We start from the raw sequence: 12,561 nt of genomic DNA, 5'->3' as shown, positions 1-12,561 counted from the left end.
GGTGGGAACCAGAACAGCGGCGTCACCCGTGACAACCACAATTCCTGTTGCTCAGTTAATTGGGGATCCCAATGCCGCAGGTGTACGGAAGAGGCCCAGCGCTGCCCTGGCCGAGGCTACGTGCGTTCCCCCAGGAGGGAGCATGGTAAATGTCACCATGAGAAGCCAGCATCTTACCCTCCCTGCTCCTCAACGTAGGCCCTATGTCTGGGGTCACCCTATGGGACACCGCACATTCTTTCTCTTTAGTTTCATCCATCCACCCAAACCTTCACACCTTCATCCGAAATAAGACAAACCATAGGTTAGTATACTGAAAATTTATTTAGTAATCATTCGAGGGGTATAAGGAGTGGGGACAATTTAGGTAAAATCATCATTTTTATAGATGAAAGTTAATCTAATGGTGATTGTTGATTTTGTTGTTGATTGGAGATTTTCTTTGCATCCTACATTCAGTCTGATGCCTGAAAAAAGACAAAAAGAATTTAAATATTCCATATTTTTCATATGTCTGTAGGGCTGTTTGTTGGCTGTATCTTTGTTATGTATGTAAGGTACATGGATCAACAACATGATGGAGTAAGGCTGCTTGCACACGGGTAGGTCGGACCCCACAGTGGAGTTCGACCTTGTGCCTGGCTAGTGACCGCAGCTTATCTCTCTGCCGTCTTCTCCTCTGCTGCTGATGTGCTGGCCGATGCGCCGGCACATCAGCAATACATAGGACGCCGTGCCGTGGCTATGGTGATGACACGGCTCCTGTGACCATTTTGCAAGGATGATTTCAGAATGGCAGCAGGACGGATGGCTTCCTTTGACTTCAATGGAAACCGGCCGTGGGTAGCCCACACAAAATCACAGCATGCTGCAATTTCTCCCCTGTGAACGGAAAATCACAAACAATTTCCGCTCATGAGCAGGAAATCGTGTTTTCTCATAGCATGCTATGGAATGGATTTGCTGCAGAATACAGAGGCGGAATCCTGCTCTGGATTTCACAATGCAAATCCGCCTGTGTGCAGGAGGCTGAAAGTGGATGGCCATGACTAAATAAGTCATATGGGAGTTTACTTTCAACATTTAAATCAAATGGGCTTAATTGTCATACTTATAGGGTGCTTTCACATGGGCAAAATTATTCCGCAACAATGTTGCATAATATTCTGTACAAAAATCCGCACATCTAAATGCAAATTTACATATACAGAATACAATACAATACAGAATTGCCAGCAGAATTCTTTGATTTTATTTCACATCAAACTCCACAATTTAGCAGTGCGCATTTTGGTGCTGCTTACTCTGCAAGAATGCAAATTCCACTAAACTTCCTGTCCAACTTATCTCTTTTTCTGTGTTTAAAAAGAGAATTACCTGTGGCTGAGCACTTTTCTAACCATAGACATAACATAGGAGATATGAGAGTTTTGATTTTGAAGGGTGGTTTCAAGTCGCAAAATCACAGAAGAATTTGGGAGTATAAATTGATAACAACCTTTGACACGCTGAATACAGGGCTAAATTATTCCCCAGGATTTATGCGTGAATGGGAGGTGTGAGACATTTATTGCACAGATAAGACCCCCATCAACAGTAATTCAGGGACCATAAACTTTCACTCCCTTATCAGTGTTTAGTTAAAAATATTTGTGTACCTCTTGTAGCATTTCTAGCCTGACGACCCCCCCCCCCCCCCCAACAGTAATTTAGGGACCATAAAACTTTCACTCCACTATTAGTGCCTACACAAAAAAAGTTTGTTTGCTGTTGCAGAATCCCTTTTAAGTGCGAACCAATCACATCCATATCTGTGCCTTGTCATAAGTATGTATGTTATGAGTGTGTATAAATATTCATGCCTCTTCAGATCTTTTCCATTTAAGCCTGAAAAAGAACCCTGCGTTGGTTCGGAAGCTCGCTGTAACATCATGTATTTTTGTTAGCCATTAAAAGGTATTATATCTACAAGATTACGTGGTTTCTCTTTTGCTGGGAACAGTCACATTTTGCTCTACTGGCTAACACGGTACCAAACCTTTGTTTTCAGTAGTTGGCCACACATGGCATATTGTGCACAGTTTGTGTATAAGACGGACATAGATGAACTGGAGTGGGTGCAGGAGTGGGGACATAGTATAATAGATTTCGGAAGGAGAGTCATTGATCCAGGATTTTCTTCTGATTACCATCTGTGGCGTCGGGAAGGAATTTTTCCCTCTATTATGAGGCTGTTAGCAACTACCTCCTGGGGTTTTTTGTCACCATCTCATCCACAGTAGAATTATAGGTTGTAATTGATTGATTTGTGCTTTTGACCAGCTACATAACTATTTAAGCCTGTCTTTGCTCAGAGATGAGCAAGACATGAAACTGAGCGAGTAACAGTAGCCGGTATTTAGGTATGTAGAGGGTATCTAGAATGGTAAGAAACATGACATGTCAGAAGTTGAGATTAGTGAGATTCTGGATGTTAAGACACCAACCCCACTTACCCCTCACGATTACTGATGGATGCATGCTCCTGTTGACTTTGGCTCTCCTCAAAAAACTGTATAGGGGATGACTGTCATCCCAGCGATGATCACTCAGGCAGAGTGTGTCGGAGATCGTTCCGCCCGCCCACCTCTATTTACTGAAAACAGGCAATTGTTCATAGATGAATGACTGCATATTTACAGCGGCCGATGCAGCGGCAGACCAACAATAATTTTATGGTCTGTATGAAAGATCCGATCAGTGATTTCTCTGATTGTTCTCTCTCTGCCTGCATTTAGACGGCACAATTATTGTCCAAACTGGTCAATCTAACAAATGATTCACACGATAATCATGCTGTGTAAAAGTAGTATAATGTTTGTACTCTACTCTCTAAGGAGAGAGAGTAGAGAAGTGTTTATAGGAGCTAAACAGTCATGGACGGGGGGTGTGTGGCCTGATGAGAAGCGGGAACAGACGCACTCCTTAGTTCTCCTCTGCAAGAACCCGTTTAAAGCGGCCCCTGGCAGCTCGGATTGGCTCTAAAGCGCCCAAACACCCCATAAATAGTCTCCTCAGACTAAGAGGTACAGTTTGAGCCCTCTTGCGGGTCCATGGGCACCGGAAAAAATTGCGGCCTACCTGGGCAGCTGCAGCCTAAGTTTGGAGGCCCAGCCGGCTGGAAGTCCAGCGGGAGGTACGGCAGAGGCGGATTCTGGCGACGGCGGGAGTGAGGAGGCCTGCGCTCAGGCAGGGGAAGGTCGGGCACCACAGCCGCTACCGGGAGGAGCGGTGAAGAAACAGAGGGAGGTGAGGGAGGGCTCCAAAGGGGCTGCGGGTGGCGGGGGAGCAGCCGCAAGCGTGGCAAGAAGGCCCAATAGAACGCTACCTGTGGGAACACCGCTTCACAGGGCCACAGCACTCTCTCCACCCCCCAAAACAAGAAAACCCAAAAAAGCAATAAGGGGGTCTCCAGGGAATGCCTCCAGACACCGGAGGCATCCCTCATAAGGCTGACTGAGGCTGACAGAGGGGTGTGGGACCCGAGAAAATACAAAAGGAAGATAGAGGTCTCTTCTCCAGCTTCTACAATCAGGACATTAACCTCTTCCCACCCCATGACGCAAGGGTACGTCATGGGAGCGGGGTACTTCCCGCAAAATGACGTATCCTTATGTCATAGGGATAGCGCGAGATCACATATAATCTCGCGCTATCCTGCAGCAGGAGTCGGCTGTCACCCGGCCTCCCGCTGCAACAGCGGGGATGCATCAGAGATGCGCCCCCCACTGTTAACCCCTTCCCTATCGCGATCTATGCAGATCGCGGCAAGGGAAGGGTTCACAGAGGGAGCGCAGCCTGTTGCCATGGCAGTAGCCCTGCCATGCCTTATCACAGCGATCATCAGGCAGTGTTGCAAGTCCCCCAGTGGGACACAAATTGTGTTAAAGAAAAAGATTTAAAAAATGAATTAAAAAAATATTTAAAAAAAGGTAAGAAAACCCTTTTTTTATGCTTATTCTCATATTAGCATAAAAAAAGGTTACAAAAATTATTTATTTATTTTTTTTTTTAAATCAATTTTTATTGAAATTTTCACAATAAAAGACAAAGAGAATTTTACAGCGTACTGTACATATGTAGAACTGTAGACAAGGATAAACATATGCATTAACAATCTGCTATATCTAGGCTATACCGCGGGGCATGTACAGTATCTTTGGCTTAAGAAAGAGAAAGAGGGGATCATCTGGTCTCAACTGAGGCCAGTATTGTGAGTAATTATTGCAAGGACCTGTTCAAGCAGAACATACTGTGAAAGACAAAAGGGGGGAATGGGAAGAGTTAAGAGAGGATGGGGGGGGGGGGGGGGGGGACGAGGGAGGGTGAGGGGAGAGTGAGCTCCCGAGAGGGGGGAAGGTTATTTCCAACCTTGGGGCTCTCACCAGCTGCGCCCCCAATGACGTTCCCGATGTCAGCTTCGTTCTAAGCCAGTAATGGAGGAGGAGGGAGAGGAAAGGTTAAGCGCAAGGACCCTCACATTAAAACCCCACATATTTGGTATTGTTGCGTTCATAATGACGCGTACAATAGGTTGCACATGCTTTTGACTGTGCACGGAAAAAAGCATTAAAAAAACACAAAAAAACTAAACGCGATAAAAGTGATCAAAAAAAGCCGTATGTACCCCAAAATGGTACCAATAAAAACTACAGCTCGTCTTGCAAAAAATAAGCCCCCAAAGAGCTCCGTACATAAAAAAATTAAAAAGTTACAGGACCTTGAATGCAGCGATTTTGAAAAAAAGGTTTCCCAAAAAAACTGTTTTTATCGCAGAAAAGTGGAAAAACCTAAAAAAAAAAGTAAGAATTTTGATATTGACCCGCAGAAAAAATGGACTGTGTCATTTATGCTGCATGATTAACACTGTAAAAAAAAAAAATCTATGGCAGAATTGATGCGTTTTCTCTCCCTATCATAAAAAAAAAAAAAAGTTTTACAATATAGTCAATGTACCCAAAAGTAGCACCGATAAAAACTACAGTTCGCCATGCAAAAAACAGGCCCTTATACGGCCGTGTCGACGGAAAAATAAAAAAGTTATGACTTTTGATATATTGAGTAGAAAATCTGCCAAAAATCGTTGCGTCCTTAAGCCCAAAATAGGCCATGTCCTTAAGGGGTTAAGAGAACAGAACAACCAGTTCTCTGGCAATTCCCCCATTGCCACCCATATAAAACAAAGAAGCAGGCTAATTATAATAATGGGGCAGACAACAAGTTCTGGACTGTAAAACTACACTTTGAGCAAGACACAGTTTCTAACCCAGATTTATTGATCTCTGCTGCCACCTGCTGCCCCTCCTGCAAATGACAGCTTTCCAGCTTCTCTGCTAATTTGATATAACATAAAACAATCTACGCTTATCAGGGTGTTTGTGTAGTACGGGATGGATTGGAGAATGCATCCTTAGTTCCTGCTCCTTCCGGAGTCTCGCATCGTGATATGCATTAATAACCTACTCAAATTATAACAGCACCCTTTGGCGTTCTTTCTAAATCTTTACATAACAATGGTGAAAAACAAAGGCAAAACATCGCAATTTCAACAGATCCCCTTCAGAGCTACTTTACCGAGAATGTTCACTTCACAATCTGTAACCGACCCTCCCTCCCCGACGAATCCTCAAGCTTCATCAGCACCAGAGGCATCCCCACCAAGAGCTCAAGAAGAATTCAATATAGAAGCTAGCTGTGTCCACTTTGACCAATCCTCCCTACTAGACCAGATGAAAACGATCTTTAAAACTGAACGTTCTGCTGCCGTCAAGGAATTCTCCAAGCAAATTTGAGACCTAGGTCAGAGGATGGATGAACTAAAAAAAAAATTGATGACATAGTGGAAACTATTGAAGCAGACCGCCAACATGTAGCCAACCTTGAGGCCAAAATTGAGCTACTGGAATCCAAATATGAGGACTTAGAGAACAGATCTTGGCGCTGCAATATTCGCATCAGAGGTCTACCTGAATCCATTACTGCCCTAAAGGAAACCGCAATCAATCTATTTTCAGCTATTCTTCCACAGATTGATCAGACGTCCTTCAGAATCGACAGAATACATAGGGCCCTGGCCCGCCCAGACGTGGTTCTTAAATTACATTTTTACGAAGTCAGAGATCAGCTATTACTAGCAGCCAGAAATCTGACCTCATTACCAGGACTACCCACTTCAGTTCAGCTGTACACAGATGTGGCCCCGTCGACCCTGGCCAAGCGAAGAGCCTTCAGACCGATTACACAGGCTCTGAGCTCAGCCAATATAAGATATAAATGGGAGTTCCCATTCGCTCTCCATTTCCAGCCCCTTGGTAGGACCTATACTGCCAAATCTATAGAAGAGGCGTTTGGGGCCCTAGAGAGAGCACAGATTCCGGTGTAGAGATCAAGGGAGACCGGCCCCTCGCGTTCCCATCCTGGGAGGACCTGAAGTAGGCCTTGCCCCTCGAGGGGGTCGACAAGGCCCTTACGTCAGGAGTCTGATCCAGGACTGTCTAACTCCCCATAAAAGGAAAAAGAAAGAAAAATTGATTTAAGGACCTTCCCTTTACTAAATTAATGGTAGTTTGTGAGGGGAAGATAAGGAGGGGAGATACGGTCGTCGATGAGGTCTCCACTACCTGGTTGGCAAATTATCCCTGATGCTAAGCAGGTAGCGGAGGTGATAAAAAATGATAAAAAACATAAGGACTTAAAGGGGTTGTCCCGCGCCGAAACGGGTTTTTTTTTTTCAACCCCCCCCCCCCCCGTTCGGCGCGAGACAACCCCGATGCAGGGACCTAAAGAAAGCTTACCGGAGCGCTTACCTGAATCCCCGCGCTCCGGTGACTTCTATACTTACCGGTGAAGATGGCCGCCGGGATCCGCTTCCTCCGTGGACCGCAGCTCTTCTGTGCGGTCCATTGCCGATTCCAGCCTCCTGATTGGCTGGAATCGGCACGTGACGGGGCGGAGCTACACGGAGCCCCATTGAGAACAGAAGAAGACCCGGACTGCGCAAGCGCGGCTAATTTGGCCATCAGAGGCCGAAAATTAGTCCGAAACCATGGAGACGAGGACGCCAGCAACGGAGCAGGTAAGTATAAAACTTTTTATAACTTCTGTATGGCTCATAATTAATGCACAATGTACATTACAAAGTGCATTAATATGGCCATACAGAAGTGTATAGACCCACTTGCTGCCGCGGGACAACCCCTTTAAGCATGAGGGTTTTTTTTGATACTTTAATACAGGTGGTAAAATTAAGCAAGCTACAAGACTAGAGATGCGAGACCGAGAAGGACAAATAACTGCCCTGATTGTTCAAAGATGAGCGGCTCCCCTTTAAGGAGAGTCGTTCTAGGACCTTTTCTGGTTTATTTTGTGTCTTATATATGTTGTTCCCTCGAGGGGGGGGCATCAGATGTTTGCATGTTTGTTTGTTTTTCTGGAATTCTAGGTCTTCCATTTTACAAGGAGTATGGTAGAAAAACTGGTCCCGCTAAATCGGAAGTTCGGGGAGAGAGAAAGGTAGAGCGTTACACTCAAGACATCCAATGGTATGTATAATTTCCCACAATTTACGGGGATTCAACTCTCCCAACAAAAGAAAGATGGCTCTACTGTCATACTTAAAATATAAACCTGATATAGTCTGTATACAGGAGATCCACTTTTCTCACACCTCTGTTCCCAAACACTTCCACACACACTACTTCAGATATTATACAGCAACGGCACCAAAAAAGCATAGAGGAGTTCTTACCTTGCTGCATAACTCTTTCCCATTTCAAGTTGAAGAGACAGATATAGACCAGGAAGTAAGATTCTCTATACTGCTAGGCAAATTATATACCCAATCGATGGCCATAGTCAATGTCTATGCTCCCTCAGAAAACCCCCTTCCTACCATACAGGTGATTTATCGGAAGCTCCTCAAACTTTCACAATATAAAATCATATGGGTAGGCGACTTTCATTTCCCTTTCTCGGCAACTAAAGATAGGTCAAATAGTAATCCAGACAGATTCTCGGCTCATCAGAAGAGGGACTGGGGAAACAAATTATCCCTATTGGCGCTAACAGATAGTTGGAGAGAGATACACGGCAACAAGAGAGGATATACTTTTTTTCTTCAGCCAGTCAGGTATATTCGAGACTGGATTATATACTGATCTCTACATCCCTCCTACCCGCACTTGTAACATCTAGGCACTATTCATGCTCGTGGTCAGACCACGACTTGGTCCATTGTGATGAGATCCCCAAACCCATCTATAAATGGAGACTGAATGAAGCTCTTATCCGAGACCCCAATATCTCAGGTCAAATTCATAAGCAGATTTCAGACGTTTTTAGTCTGAATTCTCCCCAGGAATCGCATCCCCATTGGATTTGGCTCGCTCATAAGGCCTGTATTAGGGGACAGCTAATCCGACTAGCTTCCCAAAGAAAAATAGAGAAAACGCAAACTTATTTAGCCCTCGCGAGAAGACTATTTCTGCTTGAAACCTATAATCAGCGCAACCCTTCGAGGGCCACGACTAAGGAGATTAGGGATATTAAGATTCAGCTGAACGCCCTTTTATCGGAAAAGGTTGAACGAGCGCTCCAGTAGATGGTGTACAAATATTATAAATTTGCTAATAAGCCAGATAGATTATTAGCAGAGAAACTGAGAGAGAGGCAGAGGATGAACTCAGTTTTCAAGCTGTACACTCCCAACAATACGACCACCTCTAATCCAGACAGGATATATAATGCGTTTGCCACATATTATTCGTCACTATATAAAGTACATAAGGGGAATGTTGAGGTCACAGGACCCACTTTTATAGAATCCCTCCTGCTACTTACTCTATCTCAAGACCAACGAGACCATCTAAATGGGGATATCATCATGGAAGAAATAAGGGAGGCCATAGATAACCTAAAAAGTTAGGGAAAGCCCCGGGCCCCGATGGTTACACTGTAATCTATATATATAAAATTGAATGTATGTCTGCGTGTCTGTCTGTCTGTCTGTGTGTTTGTCCTTTATGCGCTACTACACCATTCATCCGATCACCATGAAACTTTGGGAAGTTGTTGAGTACACTCCTGGGAAGATTATAGGCATAGTATAAATATTTTATGATAAATGGCGCGCATGCGAGTGTCGTCGACAGTTACGCCCCCCCACGTAGATCGTTCGATTTCCATCGTTGCCACTAATTCTCTCACTTCCCGATGTCGCAGAAACAGGAAATTGGCAGGAGCATTGATTATGTCATAAATAGGAAAAGATAATGGGTCCCAACTGGATTATTCAATTCTAAGCACCAAAGGATTAGCGTCCAAATTTTACGTACGGAATCTACTTTTCTCGCTTCCCAATGTCATAGAAACTTGAAATGGCACAAGCATTGATTATGTCATTAATAGGAAACGCTAATCGGTCCCAACTCGATTATTCAATTCTAAGTGCCAAAGAATTAGCGTCCAAATTTTACATACGGAATCTAATTTTCTCGCTTTCCAATGTCATAGAAACTTGAAATTTGGCATGAGCATTGATTATATCATAAATAGGAAAAGCTAATGGGTCCCAACTCGATTATTCAATTCTATGCACCAAAGAATTAGCGTCCAAATTTTACGTACGGAAAGTAATTTTCTCACATAGAAACTTGAAATTTGGCACGGGCATTGAATATGTCATAAATAGGAAAAGCTAATCGGTCCCAACTCGATTATTCAATTCTAAGCGCAAAATAATAAGCATCCAAATTTTACGTACGGAATGTAATTCTCTCACACCCTGATATATATAAATGAATGTATGTCTGTCTGTCCTTTATGCATTACTACACCATTCATCCAATTGCCATGAGACTTTGGGAAGTTGTTGAGTACACTCCTGGGAAGATTACTGGCATAGTACATCTATCCTACGATAGGTGGCGCACGCGCGTGCGAGCGTCGTCGACAGTTATGCCCCCCAGACAAAGATCGTTTGATTTCCATCTCAAGCACGAAAGCAAAAGGCATTACGAGCAACGGGATGAGTGTTCAACTACAAAATGATGCATCCGCCCAACGTTTCGCAAGACAATTGCTGGATATTGAGAATGCTGAGGTAAAATGAAAGCTGTGCTGTGATTGGTTGCTATTTCTTATACTGCTGAGGGAAAATGAAAGCTGTGCTGTGATTGGTGTCTGCTTCTTAAACTACTGAGGTAACATGAAAGCTGTGCTGCGATTCGTTGTTATATATTATACCACTGAGGTAACATGAAAGCTGCGCTGTGATTGGTTGCTATATATAATACCGCAGAGGTAACATGAAAGCTGCGCTGTGATTGGTTGCTATTTTTTATATTGCTGAGGCAGAATAAAAGTTGTGCTGTGATTGGTTGTTATTTCTCTTACTGCTGAGGTAACATGAAAGCTGCGCTGTGATTGGTTGTTATATTTTATACTGCTAAGGTAACATGAAAGCTGCGCTGTGATTGGTTGTTATATATTATACCACTGAGGTAACATGAAAGCTGCGCTGTGATTGGTTGTTATATATTATACCACTGAGGTAACATGAAAGCTGCGCTGTGATTGGTTGTTATCTAGATATATAAAAACGAATGAATGTATGTCTGTCTGTCTTCGCAGCAACGCGCGACGGGTCAGCTAGTCTATTATAAAAAATACAAAGATACTTTATTGGGACCACTACAGAATCTGTTTCAATCTCTTCTGAAAGGGCACACCCCACCTTAGGAATTCTAAAACTCCAACTTAACGGTCATTCCTAAGGCTAATAAAGACCCTCTCCCAAGAGCTATAGGCCTATCTCGCTATTAACCCTTTCCAATCCAATGTCGGGCCTGCCCCGACATCATAATTTCCCTCCACAGCTCCGATGTCGGGGCAGGCCTGACACTGCAGTGCAGGAGTGCATCTGCACCCGATCGTCAGACACATCAGGTGCAGATGCACTCCTGCACACAGGTCCTCATCAAGGACCCCCGAGGAGAAGGCAGAAAGGGTTTTTAACCCTTTCTGCCTTCTCCTTTACACATTACATAGCGCTCAATTAGCGCTACGTAATGCATAGAGATTCCGGACGGCGATCATGTGACCGCCGATGTTACCTGAGCCCCGGTGGTCACATGATCGCCGAGCCGGGAGCCTGCACCGTGGGAGGACCTGCTTACCTGACCGGCGTCTTGCGCCACCTGACCTCAGCGGTCACATGATCGCTGAGCCGGGAGGCAGAAGGAGAATGCGGAAGACAGGTAAGCAGGTCCCTTCCTGCACCCTCCTGAACTCTGTCAGTTCAGGAGGGTGCAGGGAAAATGTATTTTTTCTCACCCATTGTGAGAAAAAATAAATGGATTGGAAAGGGTTAAATATTGACTATAAAATTTTCACCTCTATTTCAGTGGCTCACCTGAACCATTTTCTTCCAAGCCTCGTCCACAAACACCAAGTCGGGTTCATCCCCTCTAGACAGGTCCCAGATAACATTAGAAAGGTGCTAAATATATTTGATTACCCTAAGGATACGAAAATCCCAGTTACATTATTAGCTCTCGATACTGAAAAAGATTTTAACTCTCTGGCCTGGGACTACCTATTTTTTATCTTGTGGCGTATGGGTTTCGATGGCGCCTTTATACATGCTATTCAATCGTCAAAATCGCGGCAGCACTCCGCTGGATCCAACCACAAAGGTGGGAGATGGCAAGAAAGAAATGCGCAAAAAGCTCACACAGGAGGACCCGACTCCCTTGAGTCCTCAAAGATCATCGATTCAAAAGAATAAAGTAGCGAGCAGCGCCAGAGATGGTTACTTGTTATTTAAAAATGCATCAATGGATGCCTCTTTATTGCATTAAGAAAATCCAGTAGCGCACAACGTTTCAACCCGGCAAGGGTCTTTCTCAAGTGCATCCATTGATGCATTTTTAAATAACAAGTAACCATCTCTGGCGCTGCTCGCTACTTTATTCTTTTGAATTTATACATGCTATTGGAGCGCTGTATTCCACTCCCTCCACTCTATTAAAATTGCCTACAAGCAAAGAGACTCCTATTCCAATCAGGAGGGGCACGCGACAACGCTGTCCCCTCTCGCCAGCATTATTCGTGTTAGCAATTGAACCCCTCGCAATAGGTATTAGACAAAACCCTAATATAAAAGGAGTTGCAGTAGAGGGAGTGGAATACAAATTGAGCCTATTCGCAGATGATTTACTGCTTACACTAACCCATTAACTTCCCTACCCAATCTAATGGGGCTATTAGAAAAGTGGGTGTCACTCTCGGGACTTAAAATCAATTCAGATAAATGCAACATTGCATATATGAACTTCCCTTCCTCCTTAGTAAAACTAATTGATGTAAATTTCGGATTCCAAAATCAACACCAATATATCCTCTACCTAGGAATCAACTTAAGTACATCAGTAGCCACTTTATACAAGTGGAATAACCCCCCCTTGATACAAAATTTATTGACGGATCTGACCAAATTGGATGAGCCTCTACTGTCATGGGTGG

The 12,561-nt window shown here is 44.0% G+C and overlaps 1 protein-coding gene across 1 annotated transcript in view; it reads right to left on the bottom strand.

Annotated features, from left to right (window-relative positions):
* Positions 1–319: 319 nt before the first annotated feature.
* LOC136621722 (uncharacterized) overlaps positions 320–12,561 on the bottom strand; it is a 186,607-nt gene continuing 174,365 nt past the window's right edge. The window contains exon 15 of the mRNA XM_066597399.1: positions 320–467. Coding sequence (XP_066453496.1) covers positions 456–467 — 12 coding nt within the window. The 3' untranslated portion in view covers positions 320–455. The remainder of the gene's footprint in view (positions 468–12,561) is intronic.

This window comes from Eleutherodactylus coqui, chromosome 3 (genome assembly GCF_035609145.1).
Source record: "Eleutherodactylus coqui strain aEleCoq1 chromosome 3, aEleCoq1.hap1, whole genome shotgun sequence".
NCBI classification, from domain to species: Eukaryota; Metazoa; Chordata; class Amphibia; order Anura; family Eleutherodactylidae; genus Eleutherodactylus; species Eleutherodactylus coqui.
Note: the sequence above shows the minus strand (reverse complement) of the source record. Positions and strands in the feature narration are given on the sequence as shown.